We start from the raw sequence: 26,995 nt of genomic DNA on the forward strand, positions 1-26,995 counted from the left end.
TATGAAAGCACATAATGAGAACCAACACGTTCATGAGTCTTGTGAGTGTATGAAAGTACATAATGAGAACCAACACGTTCATGAGTCTTGTGAGTGTATGAAAGTACACAATGAGAACCAACACGTTCATGAGTCTTGTGAGTGTATGAAAGTAAGTACATAATGAGAACCAACACGTTCATGAGTCTTGTGAGTGTATGAAAGTACATAATGAGAACCAACACGTTCATGAGTCTTGTGAGTGTATGAAAGTACACAATGAGAACCAACACGTTCATGAGTCTTGTGATTGTGTGAAAGTACACAATGAGAACCAACACGTTCATGAGTCTTGTGTGTGTATGAAAGTACACAATGAGAACCAACACGTTCATGAGTCTTGTGAGTGTATGAAAGTACACAATGAGAACAAACACGTTCATGAGTCTTGTGAGTGTATGAAAGTACACAATGAGAACCAACACGTTCATGAGTCTTGTGATTGTATGAAAGTACACAATGAGAACCAACACGTTCATGAGTCTTGTGAGTGTATGAAAGTACATAATGAGAACCAACACGTTCATGAGTCTTGTGAGTGTATGAAAGTACATAATGAGAACCAACAAGTTCATGAGTCTTGTGAGTGTATGAAAGTACACAATGAGAACCAACACGTTCATGAGTCTTGTGAGTGTATGAAAGTACATAATGAGAACAAACACGTTCATGAGTCTTGTGAGTGTATGAAAGTACATAATGAGAACCAACACGTTCATGAGTCTTGTGAGTGTATGAAAGTACATAATGAGAACCAACAAGTTCATGAGTCTTGTGAGTGTATGAAAGTACACAATGAGAACCAACACGTTCATGAGTCTTGTGAGTGTATGAAAGTACATAATGAGAACAAACACGTTCATGAGTCTTGTGAGTGTATGAAAGCACATAATGAGAACCAACAAGTTCATGAGTCTTGTGATTGTATGAAAGTACACAATGAGAACCAACACGTTCATGAGTCTTGTGAGTGAATGAAAGTACATAATGAGAACCAACAAGTTCATGGGTCTTGTGAGTGAATGAAAGTACACAATGAGAACCAACACGTTCATGAGTCTTGTGAGTGTATGAAAGTACACATTGAGAACCAACACGTTCATGAGTCTTGTGATTGTATGAAAGTACACAATGAAAACCAACACGTTCATGAGTCTTGTGAGTGTATGAAAGTACACATTGAGAACCAACACGTTCATGAGTCTTGTGAGTGTATGAAAGTACACAATGAGAACCAACACGTTCACGAGTCTTGTGAGTGTATGAAAGTACACAATGAGAACCAACACGTTCATGAGTCTTGTGAGTGTATGAAAGTACACAATGAGAACCAACACGTTCATGAGTCTTGTGAGTGTATGAAAGTACATAATGAGAACCAACACGTTCATGAGTCTTGTGATTGTATGAAAGTACATAATGAGAACCAACACGTTCATGAGTCTTGTGTGTGTATGAAGTACATAATGAGAACCAACAAGTTCATGGGTCTTGTGAGTGTATGAAAGTACACAATGAGAACCAACACGTTCATGAGTCTTGTGATTGTATGAAAGTACATAATGAGAACCAACACGTTCATGAGTCTTGTGTGTGTATGAAGTACATAATGAGAACCAACAAGTTCATGGGTCTTGTGAGTGTATGAAAGTACATAATGAGAACCAACAAGTTCATGAGTCTTGTGATTGTATGAAAGTACATAATAAGAACCAACACGTTCATGAGTCTTGTGAGTGTATGAAAGTAAGTACATAATGAGAACCAACACGTTCATGAGTCTTGTGAGTGTATGAAAGTACATAATGAGAACCAACACGTTCATGAGTCTTGTGATTGTATGAAAGTACACAATGAGAACCAACACGTTCATGAGTCTTGTGAGTGTATGAAAGTACACATTGAGAACCAACACGTTCATGAGTCTTGTGAGTGTATGAAAGTACACAATGAGAACCAACACGTTCATGAGTCTTGTGAGTGTATGAAAGTACACATTGAGAACCAACACGTTCATGAGTCTTGTGAGTGTATGAAAGTACATAATGAGAACAAACACGTTCATGAGTCTTGTGAGTGTATGAAAGTACATAATGAGAACCAACACGTTCATGAGTCTTGTGAGTGTATGAAAGTACACAATGAGAACCAACACGTTCATGAGTCTTGTGAGTGTATGAAAGTACATAATGAGAACAAACACGTTCATGAGTCTTGTGAGTGAATGAAAGTACATAATGAGAACCAACAAGTTCATGGGTCTTGTGAGTGAATGAAAGTACACAATGAGAACCAACACGTTCATGAGTCTTGTGAGTGTATGAAAGTACATAATGAGAACAAACACGTTCATGAGTCTTGTGAGTGTATGAAAGTACATAATGAGAACCAACAAGTTCATGAGTCTTGTGAGTGAATGAAAGTACACAATGAGAACCAACACGTTCATGGGTCTTGTGAGTGTATGAAAGTACTCAATGAGAACCAACACGTTCATGAGTTTTGTGAATGTATGAAAGTACCCAATGAGAACCAACGCGTTCATGAGTCTTGTGAGTGTATGAAAGTACACAATGAGAACCAACACGTTCATGAGTCTTGTGAGTGTATGAAAGTACACATTGAGAACCAACACGTTCATGAGTCTTGTGAGTGTATGAAAGTACACAATGAGAACCAACACGTTCATGAGTCTTGTGAGTGTATGAAAGTACATAATGAGAACCAACACGTTCATGAGTCTTGTGAGTGTATGAAAGTAAGTACATAATGAGAACCAACACGTTCATGAGTCTTGTAAGTGTATGAAAGTACATAATGAGAACCAACAAGTTCATGAGTCTTGTGATTGTATGAAAGTACACAATGAAAACCAACATGTTCATGAGTCTTGTAAGTGTATGAAAGTACATAATGAGAACCAACACGTTCATGAGTCTTGTGATTGTATGAAAGTACACAATGAGAACCAACATGTTCATGAGTCTTGTAAGTGTATGAAAGTACATAATGAGAACCAACACGTTCATGAGTCTTGTGAGTGTATGAAAGTACATAATGAGAACCAACAAGTTCATGAGTCTTGTGAGTGTATGAAAGTACATAATGAGAACCAACAAGTTCATGAGTCTTGTGAGTGTATGAAAGTACATAATGAGAACCAACAAGTTCATGAGTCTTGTGAGTGTATAAAAGTACATAATGAGAACCAACAAGTTCATGAGTCCTGTGATTGTATGAAAGTACATAATGAGAACCAACAAGTTCATGAGTCCTGTGATTGTATGAAAGTACATAATGAGAACCAACACGTTCATGAGTCTTGTGAGTGTATGAAAGTACATAATGAGAACCAACAAGTTCATGAGTCTTGTGAATATATGAAAGTACATAATGAGAACCAACAAGTTCATGAGTCTTGTGAGTGTATGAAAGTACACAATGAGAACCAACACGTTCATGGGTCTTGTGAGTGTATGAAAGTACACAATGAGAACCAACACGTTCATGAGTATTGTGAGTGTATGAAAGTACATAATGAGAACCAACACGTTCATGTTTCTTGTGAGTGTATGAAAGCACATAGTGAGAACCAACACGTTCACGAGTCTTGTGTTTGTGTGGTCCCGGGGTATGTGTGTATGGCTTAGCGCAATTGCTAATGGCGTGACTCGATTATTTAACAATTATATGACATAAACATATCATGTGACGTCATTGTGAACCAATGATAATACAGCACATCAATGTTAGACATCACACATGCTATCAAGACATTTTAGATCTTCTGCGTGTATTGGATATTTTGCTCTCTAAATGTGTGTGGGAGAAAACGAGGAATACAGGCTTTGTATAGAATAGATCAGTTTTCGTGTGGCTGCTCAGAATGATCGCTGTATTAGGTTTTATCAAATCTTACACGTGCACACTAATTTGGAAAGCGTATTTGTATTTTAAAAAGTTTTAGTTTTATCATAAACAAATATATTATCACTTGTTTTTGAAATGTAAGAGCACATATTATCCTCCATCAAGATAATCAATGTATGACATGTTGGTGGTGGTTTACTCCCTCTTGCAACCATGTTCGAACTTCGCATCGACTAGTCATTGGTTGAGCTGAATTATATCCGGTACTGTAACCCTAAGTACGTAGTTTACTTTACTCCAGAGGGAGCGTAATCAGCAAAAATATCGAACTTTCTCCTAAGCCTAAGCAATCGTTATCTCGAATCTGATCCAGGGAAGTCAAATAGAGATTGGAACAAAATAGCATTGGTTCACCCATATATTTGAACAAACTGCATATGCTCAATTGCAATATTTTAGTCGCATTTAAACATAATACGTACGTACATTCCGTATTACATCGATACGGTGAAATAGATACATTATCTGTGGGATTGGCGGGGTTGTCAAAGTGATATACTAATGCATACTTGACACAGATAAAATAGCTGATTTTCTAGAAGAAATGATGAAACACCTAAGGGTTAAAACAGTACGCCAGAATCACATTCATTCAGAGTGTATACGTCAGTGTGTCAGCCATGCTGATCGATTACTCTCAGCTTGGCCAACCAAGCAAAACAAGCTTTCTTTGGGAGCCGTTACCCGTTTGGAAACTGGCGGATGTGTGATTTGCTAGTTAGAATAACTCCACCAAGTCTCGTTTAGGAGTAGATTTTGTTTGTAATTGTGGTGCGAGCTTTGACGATTAAAGCACGGTAGTCGTCGCGCTGCGCATGTGCCACATTTGTGTTGATAAACATTGACTTTCCCACAATCCAATGCGCTCTTCAAATGGAAATCACAAGTATGACGTTTGACCTTGGCGCGACTTGCACTGATTACCGCCGGTGACTCCTTCGATGCCTTCCAATAACATGAAAATTACTTAATTAAAGCTTGGAAACGTCTCAGTTCGTACTCGTTGATCTGCGCAACAGTCAAAGTCGCCATCTTTGTTTATATGAGACCCGTATATCTCGCACATGCGCAGCGCGACGACCACCTCGCTTTAAGCCATAACACACTTTATTATGATGTGGTATATTTCACAGTTTTATAACAGATTATATTCAACTGGCTAGACTTTCACGACATTCATCATCCTGTTTTGAAAACTTGCTTTCCTAGGAGAGTAAATGAATGGTCCATCTTTAGTGACTTCAGCTTGCGCCCTCATCTAAAGGACATAAATATAAGATTACAAGAGAAGAGAAGAAATGTAATTACACATTTCAACTGCTCATACGTGCTGCATATATTGCTGAAATGCTTATTTCCAAGAAATACATTCCAGGTTCGATTTTTCATTCTCTGGTACATTTAGGCTCTAATATCGGGCTGCCAATCCGTGATTATATAATATCCTGTATACTGCAAAATCAAGAAAACTGTTGTCTACGGATTTCCATAAATATCCAACGATACAATTGATTGTCTAAACATAATAAGCAAAAAAAAAACACAGGTCAGCTACAATTTGGATAAACATCTGATTAGATACTATACAGTACAATCCATAGAATGATCAGCCAATGTTGGCATTCCTCAGTTCAATAATTGACTTACAGACAGAAACAACGCAATCTAGTGAGAGTGCAGGATGCGTGGGTGAGATTAAGGAGAGACATCTATTACTATATCCCAGGGGGGATAACCTTGACATTTGACAAACCTGACACACTAATAGCATTATATAACCATATCATTATTGAAATGTAGAGCTTAGGTAAATTATTATAAATAAGTTTATTTTAATTTGCCAATCTACCTTATAGGCCCCCAATATTGGCTATAGTGTTGTCATCCCTGGAGATGCAATATGAGAACAGCGTTTGTTTGTACGACTGCACTATGAACATTTGACGTTATCTTGAAATTAATTGTTTGGCTTCATGTCTACCACGCCAGCAAAACGTGACGACTTCTTTTGCCCTGCAATTACTTATTAATTGGCTTATTTGCGCTTTCAAATTTATTTTCATTTAATGTTATGGTTTGTAAAAGTATGCCATAGTGATTTTGTAATTTTACCCAGACGCCACCATTCGCATTACGTCATTCTCACGTGTACAAATCATGTGATACCTCTTTAGCGTTGGCTAGGGATATATAAGTGAACAATTGCATTTCATAACTACAACGTACAATTCCGCTCATACTATGCGATATGCCACGATGTATAATTAACCATATGCTTCCGTGCTTTTGTCGGTTTCTCTATGTCTATTTTAGTTTTAATGCAGCACACTCCAAGCTGCGCTGAAATTCATTGCCCTGGGTGCCCTACCGATTGTCTAATTACCTTTCAATATCTTTCCGTCAAACTAATGTTATTCTGAGGTAATGTAATGAAGCTTTAGACTGCGAATCGGAAAGATCTGTTGATCCTTTGACCGCTATCATTTTTTGCACCATATTTTTAAATATTTTTTTTTATAATTTGTGTGTGCAAATAAACATAATTTTCCATCTCTTGGTCAATAAGATTTAACAAAATGGACTGTTCTAGGGGTTAATATAACATTTAAAAACTGGACTGTTCTAGGGGTTAATATAACATTTAAAAACTTGACTGTTCTAGGGGTTAATATAACATTTAGAAACTGGAATGTTCTAGGGGTTAATATAATACTTAAAAACTTGACTGTTCTAGGGGTTAATATAACATTTAAAAACTGGACTGTTCTAGGGGTTAATATAACATTTAGAAACTGGACTGTTCTAGGGGTTAATATAACATTTAAAAACTTGACTGTTCTAGGGGTTAATATAACATTTAAAAACTTGACTGTTCTAGGGGTTAATATAACATTTAGAAACTGGAATGTTCTAGGGGTTAATATAATACTTAAAAACTTGACTGTTCTAGGGGTTAATATAACATTTAAAAACTGGACTGTTCTAGGGGTTAATATAACATTTAAAAACTGGACTGTTCTAGGGGTTAATATAACATTTAAAAACTGGACTGTTCTAGGGGTTAATATAACATTTAAAAACTGGACTGTTCTAGGGGTTAATATAACATTTAAAAACTGGACTGTTCTAGGGGTTAATATAACATTTAAAAACTGGACTGTTCTAGGGGTTAATATAACATTTAAAAACTGGACTGTTCTAGGGGTTAATATAACATTTAGAAACTGGACTGTTCTAGGGGTTAATATAACTTTTAAAAACTGGACTGTTCTAGGGGTTAATATAACATTATGAAACTTGACTGTTCTAGGGGTTAATATAAGATTTAAAAACTGGACTGTCCTAGGGTTTAATATAACATTTAAAAACTGGACTGTTTTAGGGTGTAATATAACATTTAAAAACTTTACTGTTCTAGGGGTTAATATAACAATTAAAAACTGGACTGTTCTAAGGGTTAATGTAAAATTTAGAAACTGGACTGTTCTAGGGGGTAATATAACATTTAAAAACTTGACTGTTCTAGGGGTTAATATAATACTTAAAAACTGCACTGTTCTAAGGGTTAATATAACATTTAGAAACTGGACTGTTCTAGGGGTTAATATAATACTTAAAAACTTGACTGTTCTAGGGGTTAATATAACATTAAAAACTGGACTGTTCTAGGGGGTAATATAACATTTAGAAACTGGAATGTTCTAGGGGTTAATATAGTACTTAAAAACTTGACTGTTCTAGGGGTTAATATAACATTTAGAAACTGGACTGTTCTAGGGGTTAATATAATACTTAAAAACTTGACTGTTCTAGGGGTTAATATAACATTAAAAACTGGACTGTTCTAGGGGGTAATATAACATTTAGAAACTGGAATGTTCTAGGGGTTAATATAATACTTAAAAACTTGACTGTTCTAGGGGTTAATATAACATTAAAAACTGGACTGTTCTAGGGGTTAATATAACATTTAGAAACTGGACTGTTCTAGGGGTTAATATAACATTATGAAACTTGACTGTTCTAGGGGTTAATATAACATTTAAAAACTGGACTGTTCTAGGGGTTAATATAACATTTAAAAACTGGACTGTTCTAGGGGTTAATATAACATTATGAAACTTGACTGTTCTAGGGGTTAATATAAGATTTAAAAACTGGACTGTCCTAGGGTTTAATATAACATTTAAAAACTGGACTGTTCTAGGGTGTAATATAACATTTAAAAACTTTACTGTTCTAGGGGTTAATATAACATTTAAAAACTAGACTGTTCTAAGGGTTAATGTAAAATTTAGAAACTGGACTGTTCTAGGGGGTAATATAACATTTAGAAACTGGACTGTTCTAGGGGGTAATATAACATTTAAAAACTTGACTGTTCTAGGGGTTAATATAATACTTAAAAACTGCACTGTTCTAAGGGTTAATATAACATTTAGAAACTGGACTGTTCTAGGGGTTAATATAATACTTAAAAACTTGACTGTTCTAGGGGTTAATATAACATTAAAAACTGGACTGTTCTAGGGGGTAATATAACATTTAGAAACTGGAATGTTCTAGGGGTTAATATAGAACTTAAAAACTTGACTGTTCTAGGGGTTAATATAACATTTAGAAACTGGACTGTTCTAGGGGTTAATATAATACTTAAAAACTTGACTGTTCTAGGGGTTAATATAACATTAAAAACTGGACTGTTCTAGGGGGTAATATAACATTTAGAAACTGGAATGTTCTAGGGGTTAATATAATACTTAAAAACTTGACTGTTCTAGGGGTTAATATAACATTAAAAACTGGACTGTTCTAGGGGTTAATATAACATTTAGAAACTGGACTGTTCTAGGGGTTAATATAACATTTAGAAACTGGACTGTTCTAGGGGTTAATATAACATTTAAAAACTGGACTGTTCTAGGGGTTAATATAACATTTAAAAACTTGACTGTTCTAGGGGTTAATATAACATTTAGAAACTGGACTGTTCTAAGGGTTAATATAACATTTAAAAACTGGACTGTTCTAGGGGTTAATATAACATTTAAAAACTTGACTGTTCTAGGGGTTAGTATAACATTTAAAAACTGGACTGTTCTAGGGGTTAATATAAAATTTAGAAACTGGACTGTTCTAGAGGTTAATATAAATAACATTTAGAAACTGGACTGTTCTAAGGGTTAATATAACATTTAAAAACTTGGCTGTTCTAGGGGTTAATATAAGATTTAAAAACTGGACTGTTCTAGGGGTTAATATAACATTTAAAAACTCGACTGTTCTAGGGGTTAATATAACATTTAAAAACTTTACTGTTCTAGGGGTTAATATAACATTTAAAAACTGGACTGTTCTAAGGGTTAATGTAAAATTTAGAAACTGGACTGTTCTAGGGGGTAATATAACATTTAGAAACTGGACTGTTCTAGGGGGTAATACAACATTTAAAAACTTGACTGTTCTAGGGGTTAATATAATACTTAAAAATTGGACTGTTCTAAGGGTTAATATAACATTTAGAAACTGGACTGTTCTAGGGGTTAATATATTACTTAAAAACTTGACTGTTCTAGGGGTTAATATAACATTAAAAACTGGACTGTTCTAGGGGGTAATATAACATTTAGAAACTGGAATGTTCTAGGGGTTAATATAGTACTTAAAAACTTGACTGTTCTAGGGGTTAATATAACATTTAGAAACTGGACTGTTCTAGGGGTTAATATAATACTTAAAAACTGGACTGTTCTAAGGGTTAATATAACATTTAGAAACTGGACTGTTCTAGGGGTTAATATAATACTTAGAAACTTGACTGTTCTAGGGGTTAATATAACATTAAAAACTGGACTGTTCTAGGGGGTAATATAACATTTAGAAACTGGAATGTTCTAGGGGTTAATATAATACTTAAAAACTTGACTGTTCTAGGGGTTAATATAACATTAAAAACTGGACTGTTCTAGGGGTTAATATAACATTTAGAAACTGGACTGTTCTAGGGGTTAATATAACATTTAGAAACTGGACTGTTCTAGGGGTTAATATAACATTTAAAAACTGGACTGTTCTAGGGGTTAATATAACATTTAAAAACTTGACTGTTCTAGGGGTTAATATAAAATTTAGAAACTGGACTGTTCTAAGGGTTAATATAACATTTAAAAACTGGACTGTTCTAGGGGTTAATATAACATTTAAAAACTTGACTGTTCTAGGGGTTAGTATAACATTTAAAAACTGGACTGTTCTAGGGGTTAATATAAAATTTAGAAACTGGACTGTTCTAGAGGTTAATATAACATTTAAAAACTGGACTGTTCTAAGGATTAATATAACATTTAAAAACTTGGCTGTTCTAGGGGTTAATATAAGATTTAAAAACTGGACTGTTCTAGGGGTTAATATAACATTTAGAAACTTGACTGTTCTAGGGGTTAATATAAAATTTAGAAACTCGAATGTTCTAAGGGTTAATATAGTACTTAAAACTTGACTGTTCTAGGGGTTAATATAACATTTAGAAACTGGACTGTTCTAGGGGTTAATATAATACTTAAAAACTTGACTGTTCTAGGGGTTAATATAACATTAAAAACTGGACTGTTCTAGGGGGTAATATAACATTTAGAAACTGGAATGTTCTAGGGGTTAATGTTATACTTAAAAACTTGACTGTTCTAGGGGTTAATATAACATTAAAAACTGGACTGTTCTAGGGGTTAATATAACATTTAGAAACTGGACTGTTCTAGGGGTTAATATAACATTTAGAAACTGGACTGTTCTAGGGGTTAATATAACATTTAAAAACTGGACTGTTCTAGGGGTTAATATAACATTTAAAAACTTGACTGTTCTAGGGGTTAATATAACATTTAGAAACTGGACTGTTCTAAGGGTTAATATAACATTTAAAAACTGGACTGTTCTAGGGGTTAATATAACATTTAAAAACTTGACTGTTCTAGGGGTTAGTATAACATTTAAAAACTGGACTGTTCTAGGGGTTAATATAAAATTTAGAAACTGGACTGTTCTAGAGGTTAATATAAATAACATTTAGAAACTGGACTGTTCTAAGGGTTAATATAACATTTAAAAACTTGGCTGTTCTAGGGGTTAAAATAAGATTTAAAAACTGGACTGTTCTAGGGGTTAATATAACATTTAAAAACTGGACTGTTCTAGGGGTTAATATAACATTTAAAAACTTTACTGTTCTAGGGGTTAATATAACATTTAAAAACTGGACTGTTCTAAGGGTTAATGTAAAATTTAGAAACTGGACTGTTCTAGGGGTAATATAACATTTAGAAACTGGACTGTTCTAGGGGGTAATATAACATTTAAAAACTTGACTGTTCTAGGGGTTAATATAACATTTAGAAACTGGACTGTTCTAGGGGTTAATATATTACTTAAAAACTTGACTGTTCTAGGGGTTAATATAACATTAAAAACTGGACTGTTCTAGGGGGTAATATAACATTTAGAAACTGGAATGTTCTAGGGGTTAATATAGTACTTAAAAACTTGACTGTTCTAGGGGTTAATATAACATTTAGAAACTGGACTGTTCTAGGGGTTAATATAATACTTAAAAACTGGATGTTCTAAGGGTTAATATAACATTTAGAAACTGGACTGTTCTAGGGGTTAATATAATACTTAAAAACTTGACTGTTCTAGGGGTTAATATAACATTAAAAACTGGACTGTTCTAGGGGGTAATATAACATTTAGAAACTGGAATGTTCTAGGGGTTAATGTAATACTTAAAAACTTGACTGTTCTAGGGGTTAATATAACATTAAAAACTGGACTGTTCTAAGGGTTAATATAACATTTAGAAACTGGACTGTTCTAGGGGTTAATATAACATTTAGAAACTGGACTGTTCTAGGGGTTAATATAACATTTAAAAACTGGACTGTTCTAGGGGTTAATATAACATTTAAAAACTTGACTGTTCTAGGGGTTAATATAACATTTAGAAACTGGACTGTTCTAAGGGTTAATATAACATTTAAAAACTGGACTGTTCTAGGGGTTAATATAACATTTAAAAACTTGACTGTTCTAGGGGTTAGTATAACATTTAAAAACTGGACTGCTCTAGGGGTTAATATAAAATTTAGAAACTGGACTGTTCTAGAGGTTAATATAACATTTAAAAACTGGACTGTTCTAAGGGTTAATATAACATTTAAAAACTTGGCTGTTCTAGGGGTTAATATAAGATTTAAAAACTGGACTGTTCTAGGGGTTAATATAACATTTAGAAACTTGACTGTTCTAGGGGTTAATATAAAATTTAGAAACTGGAATGTTCTAAGGGTTAATATAACATTTAAAAACTGGACTGTTCTAAGGGTTAATATAAAATTTAGAAACTGGACTGTTCTAGGGGTTAATATAACATTTAGAAACTGGAATGTTCTAAGGGTTAATATAACATTTAGAAACTGGACTGTTCTAGGGATTAATATAACATTTAGAAACTGGACTGTTCTAGGGGTTAATATAACATTAAAAACTGGACTGTTCTAGGGGTTAATATAACATTTAAAAACTGGACTGTTCTAGGGGTTAATATAACATTTAAAAACTGGACTGTTCTAGGGGGTAATATAACATTTAAAAACTGGACTGTTCTAGGGGTTAATATAACATTTAGAAACTGGAATGTTCTAAGGGTTAATATAACATTTAGAAACTGGACTGTTCTAGGGGTTAATATAACATTAAAAACTGGACTGTTCTAAGGGTTAATATAACATTTAGAAACTGGACTTTTCTAGGGGTTAATATAACATTTAAAAACTTGACTGTTCTAGGGGTTAATATAACATTAGAAACTGGACTGTTCTAGGGGTTAATATAACATTAAAAACTGGACTGTTCTAGGGGTTAATATAACATTTAGAAACTTGACTGTTCTAGGGGTTAATATCACATTAGAAACTGGACTGTTCTAGGGGTTAATATAACATTAAAAACTGGACTGTTCTAGGGGTTAATATAACATTTAAAAACTTGACTGTTCTAGGGGTTAATATAACATTTAAAAACTGGACTGTTCTAAGGGTTAATATAACATTTAGAAAGTGGACTGTTCTAGGGGTTAATATAACATTTTAAAGCTGGACTGTTCTAAGTGTTAACATACATGATATGCTATCATTCTTATAATGAATGAGATAATAACATATACCATAATGGTTACGTTTTACCTTCATTCATTCTAACTCCCAATCTGATTAAAATCTGATGTAGTGTACGGGCTTTAATTATTTTGCCTATAAACTTATTTTAATTTTATTTGTTATTACTTTTGTTATTAATGCCTTTTTATTAGCTCCGCTGTCGACTTTGTCGAGCGGAGCTTATCATATGAGTGATTGTCCGTCGTCGTCCGTCGTCGTCCGTCGTCGTCGTCCGTCGTCCGTGTCAATGTTTTACTTTTTCGACTTCTTCTTGAAAACTACAAGCCTGAATGCTTTGATACTTGGTGTATATGTACCTTGGGTAGACCTCTCTTAGGTTTGTTCATTTCATGTTGATATCTTCAATTCTCTAATTTTGGTGAATATTTTTGTCATTTTTGGTAAAAAGTGATATTTTCGACTTCTTGTTAAAAACCGCAAGTGCAATTGCTTTGATATTACATATATAGGTACTACATGTGTACCTCTCTCAGATTTGTTCATTTTGTAATGATATCTTTAATTCTCTAATTTTGGTGAATATTTTTGTCATTTTTGGTAAAAAGTGATATTTTCGACTTCTTGTTAAAAACCGCAAGTGCAATTGCTTTGATATTACATATATAGGTACTACATATGGACCTCTCTCAGATTTGTTCATTTTGTAATGATATCTTTAATTCTCTAATTTTGGTGAATATTTTTGTCATTTTTGGTAAAAAGTGATATTTTCGACTTCTTGTTAAAAACCGCAAGTGCAATTGCTTTGATATTACATAAATAGGTACTACATGTGGACCTCTCTCAGAATTGTTCATTTTGTAATGATATCTTTAATTCTCTAATTTTGGTGAATATTTTTATCATTTTTGGTAAAAAGTGATATTTTCGACTTCTTGTTAAAAACCACAAGTCCGATTGCTTTGATATTACATATATAGATACTACATGTGGACCTCTCTCAGATTTGTTCATTTTGTGATGATGTCTTCAATTCTCTAATTTTGGTGAATATTTTTGTAATTTTTGGTAAAAAGTGATATTTTCGACTTCTTGTTAAAAACCAATAGTTCAATTGCATTGATATTACATATATAGATACTACATGTAGACCTTTCTCAGATTTGTTCATTTCGTGATGATATCTTCAATTCTCTAATTTTGGTGAATATTTTAGTCATTTTTGGTAGAAAGTGATATTTTCGACTTCTTGTTAAAAACTGTAAGTCCGATTGCTTTGATACTATACATATTGTTCATTTTCTGATGATGTCTTCAGTTAATTGAAATGTGCATTTCTAACAGCGGAGCTATCTCAGCCGATAGGCTGCTTGTTTTATTATTATTTTACTTTGATTTGGGTTTTGTGATTTTTTTTTAATTCCGCCCTACCTACATCTGACCCGATGCCTATGTAACGAGATTTCAACGAGACCCACTATCGACGATTTTAGTCAACGAATCACAGACCTCCTTCTATAGCGCACACGATGACGTCAAAGTCAGGTGGCAAACACACTCAAATAAAATGGCGGATTAAACCGACGTTAGAGACCGAGAATAACACGGCTTTTGGGTAAGTTTATCATTGTCAAATGCAACAAATGTCATTTTTATGTTAATATTGTGGCTCGAGTTTAGGTCGTTATTTTGCGTAGTTATTCTGGGAGTGACGATTTTGTTTCCACCGGTTCGACCGAACACCGGTGTCTTTTTCCAGTCGCTTGCCCTGGAGACGGGCGATGCTTTGTTGACGATTGGGCCAAAATCGTCTACGGTATTGAAGCCGTAGCTGTAAATATTCCTCAAAATGTATCAACATTTTGTACATTATACAATAACTCTTTATTAAAGTAATTGAGCTGATTTGGACTGGAATAAAATATTTTTTATTTGGAAAACATCGCAATTGATCACGAAATATTTGTTTGCTCCAATTTTCTGCGTCGATGCCGTGGGCCGGTGACCGTTATACAATATAAAATCAGTTAGCTGTTTACAGTGTTCTAATCATTACAATTTACTTATTTGTTTGCTTCCATTCTATATAATTATGCTCAGTGTTTGATGTAAAATTGAAGCGATGACTGAATGAACGAACCTTGACTGTCGAAGATGTATCTGGAAGTGTACACATTTAAATTTGTTGGAAGTGAAAAAAATATTCAATGTAATGACATAAATTGTAAAATGCTGTGGAATTTCTTTTGTAAATAAAAATATACTAGCAATTTTCTATTATTGGTTTCTTCAAGTAGGCAAAATATAATGTACAGAAAGATTGCCCGTAGAGTATCGCTACACTGAAAAGTAAGCAACCAACAGCCTGTATAAAAGGGGGTGGGGCTGTGATTGGCTGTTACTTACGCGAGATTTGAACGGGACTTACATAGGCGTCGGATCGGATGTAGGTAGGGCGGAATTAAAAAAAATACAAAATCAAAGTAAAATAAAAAGGCATTAACAAAAGTAATAAAAAATAAAATTAAAATAAGTTTATATCCAAAATAATTAAAGCCCGTACACTACATCAGATTTTGATCAGATTGTCTAACTCCCCGCTGCGTTATCGTTGACACCCAAGTAAATGTTTTCCCGGGGGTTGCACGCATTTCATTCATTGTTTGTACACATTTTGAAGATATCGATTTTTTATTTCAAGACCAAACAAATAATTTCTACTTGATTGGGCGGAAACTTCAAATAGAAGCTGATGTCCCCAGTGCTTTGCAAATCTCTTGGGATTTTCGGCATATAACGCATAATATCACATTGTGTCATCAATGCAACACTTGTTGATGTGATTGTTTTTGAACTAATTTCCCACGTGTGTTCACATTTCAGTGATTTTCTTGTAGACATTCGCTTTTTACTTCAAAGCTAATTGATTCTGATCATATCAAGGATTCATTTTGGTCTCTGCATTTGAGTGTCATATACACGATTTATCAGATGCCTAATTTATTGCTTCGATGGATAACTAGATTGAATTTGACTATCCACTCCTCCCCGGATTATAAGTCTCATATTTTTGTAGATACAATAATATGTGTCACAGAAGCTAAAATGACGATGTTCGCGTACAGCAAACATACTTGAGAAAGTAATCACAATGCCAAATTTCATTTTTTTTTAAATATTCATCCAGTTACTCATTAATTAATTTAAATAAATGCCATATGCCAATTTTTAAATTATAAATACCTGGTTGAATATTATTCCCAAATAAGCCAAACCACGTATGCCTGCTCCGTTATAGTTCGATAATATGATCATGCAGTGTATATTAGTCTTGTATTCACAAGGTAAGACGTGACATATTTACAAGATACTTCATGAATTTTTCATATTAGTTTTTGCAGATGACCGAATCACTAATAATAATAATGATATGCTACAACGCATCAAATTCTATTAATTCCTTAGCACGCATTGATTGGTGGCATTCACATGTAACATTGACTTTTAACATGTTGAAAGCACACCACTATGACAGGGACTAATGTATGCACACTTTATTTGAACTTGTTCGTGAAAACCGAGATGCAGAGATGTTTTAGTTTTGTCATATGTAACCTCTGCAGCAGGTTGTTATCCGTTTAATGACGTCATCTGATTCTGAACGTAACGAGTGTACTCAGAGGCGGCGGCACAAAATTTTGCATAGAGGGGCGAAATATGATCACCATTCCTAGGTGGGTCCGGGCATGCTTCTCTTCAAAAAAATTGAAATTTAGAGATTCTGAAATGTTATTTCCTGCATTTTGAGGGGCAAGCTTTGCTGACACAAAGGGTTTCAGCTTGATTGGGGGGGGGGGCATTTTGTTTTCGGCCCCCTCTGCCCCCGTACCGCCGCCAATGTCACTATTACTGTGTTTTTCTCATGCGGTCGGTTCAATATCTACGGTAACTACATCGTTAAATAGTTAGATGTAAATCTTATTCATGACCACAGAATAGGAAGTGTCTGCCTAAAGAAAGTTATACGTCACTAACGAATATTGCGGCATTGAACAGTGCTATTTAATAATATCGTGTGCTGCAGCAGCGTGTTCTGATGGGTCGATCGTACCAGGTGCTGTCGAGTAATTACACAATAACAGGTCATTTTTCTGTCGGACCAATTCATTAACTAGCCACTAAATTCAACTAAATGATTTATAAAAACAAAAATGGATTCGGATAAAGGGTGTAGACGTCATGAAGTGTCTCACGCATTATCTTGCCATGGACCTTTCTCTCCATCCTATGTGACGTAGTTGGGGTTTATTATTCTTTAATTAACACATTGATTATTATTATAATGCTCTTTTTTGTCTTTGAGAATATATACTGTAATCATTTATGAGTATTCCAGGGACTTGTACAACATATTAAACTTATTATTTTCTCTCAAACATTTTGTTTGCAAAAATGTTTGTTAAACCAACCCAGTAGAAATAAAATATCACCCTTTAGTTGTTTGTATACAGAAGAAGATCGTGTACGTTTTGTGTTACTCGCAGGCATCTACACACATGTAGCTATATTGCCAGTAAGCAGAGGGAAACACTGAAAAACAACCGACGACAGCGCAATTATCAATGTAGTTCCCTGGTGACATTCCTGCATGTGAAACGTGTCAGTTGCGATGATTACGACAAGTTTAACCACATGTTATTAGAGTCTGTTTCAACGTGAATATCGTAGCATGGTAGAGATAATGTCAACTTCATGCAAAGAATACGTATGCCACACGCAGTTTGTGATGAATACTAGCTCAACGTGGGAGATTCAAACTCACTAGCTGCCTAGATTGCAATTAATAATATATCAAATATAAGGTGATTCTATCATGGCAATCAGAAACGTGATTCCTATTAACACAGCTGGAGAAGATTCGTACACAGAATGATAAATAACTTTTAATGGATTACAAACGTGACTTATTGCATTTATAACAATCTACATCCTTTATACCAGAAACGTACTTTATATACAACCACAAAATCCACTGATCACTGGGTTTTCTCGTTTGTGAAATAAGATATGTTCGTATAAAGGTCAGCGATATACAGCAGCAACAACAAGCCATAGAATACTATAGTCCCCGTCCGTTTTCAATGCAAGTTATAACATACTATAGTCCGTGTCCGTTTTCAATACAAGTTATAACATACTATAGTCCCCGTCCGTTTTCAATGCAAGTTATAACATACTATAGTCCCCGTCCGTTTTCAATGCAAGTTATAACATACTATAGTCCGTGTCCGTTTTCAATACAAGTTATAACATACTATAGTCCCCGTCCGTTTTCAATGCAAGTTATAACATACTATAGTCCCCGTCCGTTTTCAGTGCAAGCCATAGCATAATATAGTCCCCGTCCGTTTTCAGTGCAAGCCATAGCATAATATAGTCCCCGTCCGTTTTCAATACAAGTTATAACATACTATAGTCCCCGTCCGTTTTCAATGCAAGTTATAACATACTATAGTCCCCGTCCGTTTTCAGTGCAAGCCATAGCATACTATAGTCCCCGTCCGTTTTCAGTGCAAGCCATAGCATAATATAGTCCCGTCCGTTTTCAATGCAAGCCATAGCATAATATAGTCCCCGTCCGTTTTCAATGCAAGCCATGGTATAATATAGTCCCCGTCCATTTTCAATACAAGTTATAACATACTATAGTCCCCGTCCGTTTTTAACGCAAGCCCTTGCGTAATATAGTCCCCGTCCGTTTTCAATACAAGTTATAACATACTATAGTCCCCGTCCGTTTTCAATGCAAGCCATGGCGCAATATAGTCCCCGTCCGTTTTCAATACAAGTTATAACATAATATAGTCCCCGTCCGTTTTCAATGCAAGCCATGGCGTAATATAGTCCCCGTCCGTTTTCAATTCAAGTTATAACATAATATAGTCCCCGTCCGTTTTCAATACAAGTTATATCATACTATAGTCCCCGTCCGTTTCCAATACAAGTTATAACATACTATAGTCCCCGTCCGTTTTCAATGCAATCCATGGCGTAATATAGTCCCCGTCCGTTTTCAATACAAGTTATAGCATACTATAGTCCCCGTCCGTTTTCAGTGCAAGCCATGGCATAATATAGTCCCCGTCCGTTTTCAGTGCAAGCCATGGCATAATATAGTCCCCGTCCGTTTACAATGCAAGCCATGGCATAATATAGTCCACGTCCGTTTTCACTACAAGTTATAGCATACTATAGTCCCCGTCCGTTTTCAATGCAAGCCATGGCATAATATAGTCCACGTCCGTTTTCAATACAAGTTATAACATACTATAGTCCCCGTCCGTTTTCAATGCAATCCATGGCGTAATATAGTCCCCGTCCGTTTTCAATACAAGTTATAGCATACTATAGTCCCCGTCCGTTTTCAGTGCAAGCCATGGCATAATATAGTCCCCGTCCGTTTTCAGTGCAAGCCATGGCATAATATAGTCCCCGTCCGTTTACAATGCAAGCCATGGCATAATATAGTCCACGTCCGTTTTCACTACAAGTTATAGCATACTATAGTCCCCGTCCGTTTTCAATGCAAGCCATGGCATAATATAGTCCACGTCCGTTTTCAATACAAGTTATAACATACTATAGTCCCCGTCCGTTTTCAATGCAAGCCATGGCATAATATAGTCCACGTCCGTTTTCAATACAAGTTATAACATACTATAGTCCCCGTTCGTTTTCAATGTAAGTCATAGCATACTATAGTCCCCGTCCGTTTTCAATGCAAGCCATGGCATAATATAGTCCCCGTCCGTTTTCACTACAAGTGATAACATACTATAGTCCCTGTCCGTTTTCAGTGCAAGCCATGGCATAATATAGTCCCCGTCCGTTTTCAATACAAGCCATGACATAATATAGTCTCCGTCCGTTTTCAATACAAGCCATGACATAATATAGTCCCCGTCCGTTTTCAATACAAGCCATGGCATAATATAGTCCCGTCCGTTTTCAATACAAGCCATGGCATAATATAGTCTCCGTCCGTTTTCAATACAAGTTATAACATACTATAGTCTCCGTTCGTTTTCAATACAAGCCATGGCATAATATAGTCTCCGTCCGTTTTCAATACAAGCCATTGACATAATATAGTCCCCGTTCGTTTCCAATGCAAGAAATAGCATAATATAGTCCTCATCCTTTTTCAATGCAAGCCATAGCTCAGTGTAGTCCCCGCCCGTTTTAAATGTAAGTCATATCACAATATAGTCCCCGTCCGTTTTCAATGCAAGCCATAGAATTATATAGTCCCCGTCCGTTTCCAATGCAAGTCAAACAAAATGGCCACCAGTCGGCCATTTTGAATCCGATCTATATCAAAGTTAAACTTGCAAAGCTCCCGTGTGAATACAGAATACCTGCAATCATTGCTGTTTCATGACATATCTAGGAAATGAAAATTCCAGTCAGTGAAGGAGAAATGGTATTGGAGGCTATGTTTATCAGACAGTAGATATCCAGAACAAATATATAGCAAATTCGATCAAAGTCTCATTGGGAGTTTTTGAGAATTTGCCTACACCGGCTGAAATGAGATAATCTGCAAACTATCTACTTAATATGCAGGGAAATGTCCCCAAAACTTAAGCTAATCATAACATTACTGCGTATTACCCCAAGTTACTAAATTTGATAATATTCCGTACAGCACAGAAGATTTTCATTAAAACAAATTTACCGCCAGTCGGTCATACTGAATTCCCTCTGCAAAACAAAGTGACGTACATCAAGATTCTATAATGTTCGATGTATGTTTGAGTTTGACGATAATTTGTTTATACACGACCGATATGTGGTTCCGGAAGGGCAGATTTTTTTATTTTGATAACTTTTAGAAATGGCCGCCATTCGGTCATTTTAAATCAGATCACGAAACTAATATCTGAAGATGCATGATGTATGAGGCAGTATGAACCTGATAGATTTGGATATGGTCCGGGATAAAGGCGCGGATGGACGAATGGATGGAATTTCACAGAGGTGAAGTTATAATCTCTTTTCAGACTTCGGATAAGGGGTGAAGTCAGGTAGTAACAGTAAAAACGAAACTAGCTCGTTAGGTCCTGTGCTAAGCAATTATATAACGAGGAAGAGTTTTAAGACAGTCACCGACTATAATTGAACTATAGATATTCCATCCACGTATCCTGACTGTGTATCGGTGATACAGATACGATTTTTTGTCTTTCTTCTAAAGAGGTATGATATTACATTAGTGGTTCAATGAATCATCGGGACAGTGTGTACATACATTCTAAAAAGACTTCCTGCTATCAGAACAAAATATTAAGAACTATTTAAAGTGAAATGTGATCATGTATAGTTATTTACATTATAACTTAAATTACTGCCCGCTCAACCATTGAATGTTTCTGACGTTAAACATAATGCCCGCTTCAATTTGTGTCGCCCGATTATTTCAGGGATACAACTGCTATCCCTGAAATAATAGATTGATATAAGAACGTTGTCGTATCACACATAGCTCATATAATGTATATTGTATTAGTTACAGCTGTTTATTTAATAGATTGTAATTACTATGATTGATGCATATACGCTTAATTAGTGAATCAAAATCGAACACATTATAGCTTCATTTACCTATGGAGACTATAACTTAATTTACAAACATTGTAGCTTCTAATTATGACATTTAAATTTAGCAATAATAATAACATCATACTAATTGATTTAATCATGGGTTTATCTAATAATGCACTATAAATAGGACAGAGGGTGAATACATATTAAGTAATGCGTGGTTTAACATTATATTATTTCTTGTGCAACTTTAATATAGACTATCAATTACTCGAGGTTGTTAGACTTGATCTACATCTATCTCAGATTTCTACATGGTTTAGCATATACGCTATTCACATGACACGTAACACACACGCGATATAATAAGAGTATTTAGTTTCCCCATACCATGCTTAGTTTATCGCGGCTGTAATTAAATATAATTCTACAAAAATCTTCTAAATTTTTAGTATTATTTACTACTTTTTTTACTTTTTTAGTTATCGACATAGGTATTCTTTAGCTCGATATTTAGGTTAATATTTTAATGTTCAATTAATGTAAAGTTTTATTGTTTGATTTATAGTAACAAAGATTGTCAGAAAGTGTCATTATAATTTAGTTCACGAATCAACTTGTAATAATAGTCTACATATGCAAATGGCTGTCATTTTCTTTCTTTTTTGATAGTGCACACACTTCTGGTTCACGACAACATCACGTAACTTATACTGTATAAGATGAATTAATTATACATGGTTTTACTGGTTAAGTATTAGCTTGTGTTATCTAGTAGATTGATTCGCTTGTATATTGGGAAATAGAATGAAGGTTTGTGTTATTATACATTACAGAGTCATTACGATTTAATGAAGGTGAAGCAATAAGCGTGTGTAAATGGCAACAGTAAAAACAGTATAACACATATAATCGACCCAATCTTACTGTAGCTGCTATACCTGAATTCAGTTAAACGAGTTGTATACACACACATACATGTACATGAGAAAAATAACAACGATTGTCAGAGCTTAGTGGCCACGTGAGAATTAAGTCACCAACGCGATTATGTGTAATTAAATTGAAAAAGATAAATGAGACGACAGACTAGACGTGACATGCATGGATTGTTCACACACAAACCAGATATGCTTTGTGTAAATAAAACAGATTTTTATTCCGCTTTTACTCACTTCATTGCTGTATGGCGTTTATTCTAAAAAGAGACAAGGCACGCAGTGAGAAGTCTGTCAACGCCTCAATCCGCAATGATTCAATGAATGGTTGGTGATGGTAATTTACAGCGTCCTGTTTGCAAAAAAGAGCGGTATTGGTCTATGATGTACATTGTCATTTCAGTATATACCTATAGATAACAACATTATAACAAAATATTCATATTTTGATTTCCCGTTCATGTACTATTTACTTCTCATAGAATATATTGATTCACAAATGAGCATGCACATTGAACTTCCCGGACATTATGTTATCTAAAACCACAAGGGCAAATCACGTCTCAAGTTATTGGTATATTGTTACACTCGGACACGAATATTTAGATGACAGAAGGATGTGAATAAGTGTAGAGTGTTCAGAACGTCTTACAATTTGTATACAGGATTCCTTTGTTCGTTGTTCTTATGGTCATCCCATAAATAGGTCATTCAAAAAAAGTTTCAACATTAAATATGTTAATGTATTTTTTTCTGTTCACACTACAGGGCCATGAATTTGCAATATTTGAATCCTGTGTGGTTGACTTTGACTTAGGCTCAAGTACTATCACGCTCTCTTTACACGATATATCAGGTGAGATCACGATCGTTAGCTAAAGTGTAGTTGCTAAATGGTATCTTGCAAACATACTATTAGATTTCATCAGTAACTTGAATCATTCGAGGTCGATGTTATGACGAGCATTGTTTCCGCCTCGTGTACACACAAATCGACTATTTCAAAAATTGTACTTGCCAATCGTGGCGTAATTGATGGATATTTGGAAAACTGATTTAGTGATTACACCGTCACTGGCAACGGACGAGGATGAAAGCCGTCACTGGCAACGGACGAGGATGAAAGGAATGTCAGATTTGATGACATACTCGGATACACTTTTTTACGGGACACTAAAATCCATAAAAGTTATTTAGATATTGTGGCGTCAGCATTAACAACACATATATAAACTCGAGCGTGTGCGAGTAACCCCCTACAAATCATCCAGAAATGATAAGTACCATGCACGACAGATTGTCTCTGAAATGTAAACAATTGTCTTAATCTTAGTCTGATAAGTTGATGTTTACGTCGTCATTAACAAAGTTATTGTGGTTGGGGTAACTTGAATATTTTCAAACTTGTAAATATTACCAGTAAAAGGTTTGCTCACAAAATCCATGTTAGATATGGTTTAAAGTGTAACATATTTAGTATGAATTGCATATGTATCAAAAGAATGGCTGTGTAGATATCACCTACAGTTCTAATGATGTAAATCTACTCTAATGATGTTAATTGTATTGGTTTGAAAACATATATCATAATATTTTAATACATGGTGCATATTATCTCGTTCAACAGGTCAGGAAGACTATGAGAGCATGCGCAATTTGACGTATGCGGATGCAGACGCGTTTGTTGTTTGCTATGACGTGTCAAAACGAGAGACGCTTAAGAACGCAGAGTTCAAGGTAAACTACACATTTCATCGCATCTGTGTGTACTACACATACATGTATTCGTACATTATTACGTCAAGGCCCCAACATAGTTTTGAAAGCAAGTGAAATAAATATATTTAAAATCATCATTTTCGTAAATATCACATAACAGGAAACAAATCTGTTTTGATTGGCCATTTTACTAATTACATCACGTCGCGAGTTAAATATCTATTTTGTGGTTGATATGCTCTTATTGGCTACTCAAATCTAACACATACTGTGTTTACAATTCACTTTTTAGTGTAGCGCGCGGAATTCATTCTATATTTGATATAACTTAGACACGTTAATTCGAATTGGGTCATTATCGTCATGACGTCACAGTTAATGTTAATCGCAGTTCACAGGCCAGTGATTTATGGGTGGCAAGATCTAATAGGTATTTAAAAATCAGCTATACAACTGTTTGCACAAGAAAGGGCTCTAGTAGTAGGCATTTACTTTAAAATTTAAGAGTTCTTAATATATAAAACAGTGACATGGATTGTTTTACATCATATGTTTGCCATGTCATCAAGATATCTATCAGTACAAATAAAATACATCTTAATGACATCTAACAATATGACGAATTTTGAATCCAAGCGAATGAATACAGTATACAGTTATTACATTCCTACTAAACGTACTGAATTTAGTTACATGTAGATACATCCTTCGAATGGTTTCCATCTTTGGGGGAATATAAAACTCCCATTTACAACAATATCAGAGTTATACGTCTAGTCAGAATATAAGGAACTATCTTTAAATCTATGGGCGACATCAGGTCAATCAGCTAAAATGTTATACTATCTTTAAATCTATGGGCGACATCAGGTCAATCAGCTAAAATGTTATACTATCTTTAAATCTATGGGCGACATCAGGTCAATCAGCTAAAATGTTATACTATCTTTAAATCTATGGGCGACATCAGGTCAATCAGCTAAAATGTTATACTATCTTTAAAACTATGGGCGACATCAGGTCAATCAGCTAAAACAATTCATAAGTGTATTTTGTTTCAATGTGATAATTTGTATTAACAAAATATTTACACGTGACTTGGAATCTATATTACCATGTAATGCAAGGAAAACTCCTCATATTCAGATCTTGACATTTTTGAAAAATAAAAAGAACGCTGTAATTTATTTCGAAAGGTGAACGATGGGGATGGGAATTAGTCAAACTAAAATAACTGTCATCAAATTCCAAATATTTTTCTTTTCATTTTCAAACTGTGGTTGTTTGTCTACTGTATCGGGTAAAAAGCTGACCAGACAGATGGTCTGCCTTCTGTACCGGACAATAAGCTGACCAACAGGTGGTCTGTTAATTTTAATGTGTCGTGCAATAAACTGACCCAACAGGTGGCCTGCCTACTGTACCAGGCAATATGCTGTCTCGACAGGTGATCTGTTTACTGGACCAGACAATATGCTGACACGCAGATGGCCTGTCTAATGTGTCGGGCAATACACTGACCCGACAGGTGGTCAGCCTACTGTACCGGGCAATAAGCTGACCTGAAAGATGGCCTGTCTAATGTATCCAGCAATATGCTGACCCACGACAAATGAGCTGCCTACTGTACTGGGCAATATGCCCGGCCGGGGCAATATGCTGACCCGACATGAGGTCTGCCTACTGTACCGAGCAATGAGCTGACCCGATAGATGGCCTGTTTAATGTCGAGCAATATGCTATACTAGAAATTACAATGACTGAATATTGGGAAGTGTCATGCATTTAATATATTAAACCAAACGTGATTACGTTGAAAGTAGACACAATAATATCCACACAGTAGTTAACATTGACAGAAGTAATTGTATCTCATATTGTGTTTTCTTGAAAGCCTTCTGACATACAATCAACTCAAACCGATTCTTGGAAATACATTTTTTGATTGGCAAGGTTAATTTAAACTATAAGACAATGTCACATATGTTCATTATAGTATTGTAATATGATATGTCAAGCATGATTTATCACATCACACACTTGGCTAAATATAGTAATTATGTGTAGCAATGAAAAGCTGGGGAAATCCATGGAAACACTTGGGAAGGTGATTTCATAGGTCAAGGAATCATTTAATAAGCAATGGCCTTGCCAATTGCTATAGTGCAAGGCATGAGAGCACATGGACCACCTAACACTTCTTTCTTTTATTGTCGATTTTTAAATTGGACAAAGGCTGTAAATATATTTATAAAAGACAATGCCTCTAGGTAAACTGAGCCGATAGAAAAGGTGACAACTGGCTCGTGTTTTAATCACGAACCGAAACAATTCGTGATATATAGAGACTAGGAGTGTCTGTATTTATATTCCCATAAGACTTACATCATGGTGGATGTTAATTCGCTATAATTGTTAACTTGTGGTGTGAATACTTGATTTAAAAATAAAACATATTATACAAAGTGTGGTAAACTAAATGTGATTATATCTAATGAAGAAAGAGTTGAATCAATTGCAGACAACTTGTCGATGAATAATGATAAATTTCAATTCAATTAGACAGTATTTTAGTATATCAGGCATGGGATT

General features: G+C 34.9%; 1 protein-coding gene across 1 annotated transcript in view; it reads left to right on the top strand.

Annotated features, from left to right (window-relative positions):
- LOC102809312 (uncharacterized) overlaps positions 1-26,995 on the top strand; it is a 77,880-nt gene that overhangs the window by 42,411 nt on the left and 8,474 nt on the right. The window contains exons 2-3 of the mRNA XM_078012668.2: positions 23,453-23,540; positions 24,312-24,421. Coding sequence (XP_077868794.1) covers positions 23,453-23,540; positions 24,312-24,421 — 198 coding nt within the window. The remainder of the gene's footprint in view (positions 1-23,452; positions 23,541-24,311; positions 24,422-26,995) is intronic.

The sequence above is a fragment of the Saccoglossus kowalevskii genome, chromosome 11 (genome assembly GCF_978046115.1).
Source record: "Saccoglossus kowalevskii chromosome 11, keSacKowa6.1, whole genome shotgun sequence".
NCBI classification, from domain to species: domain Eukaryota; kingdom Metazoa; phylum Hemichordata; class Enteropneusta; family Harrimaniidae; genus Saccoglossus; species Saccoglossus kowalevskii.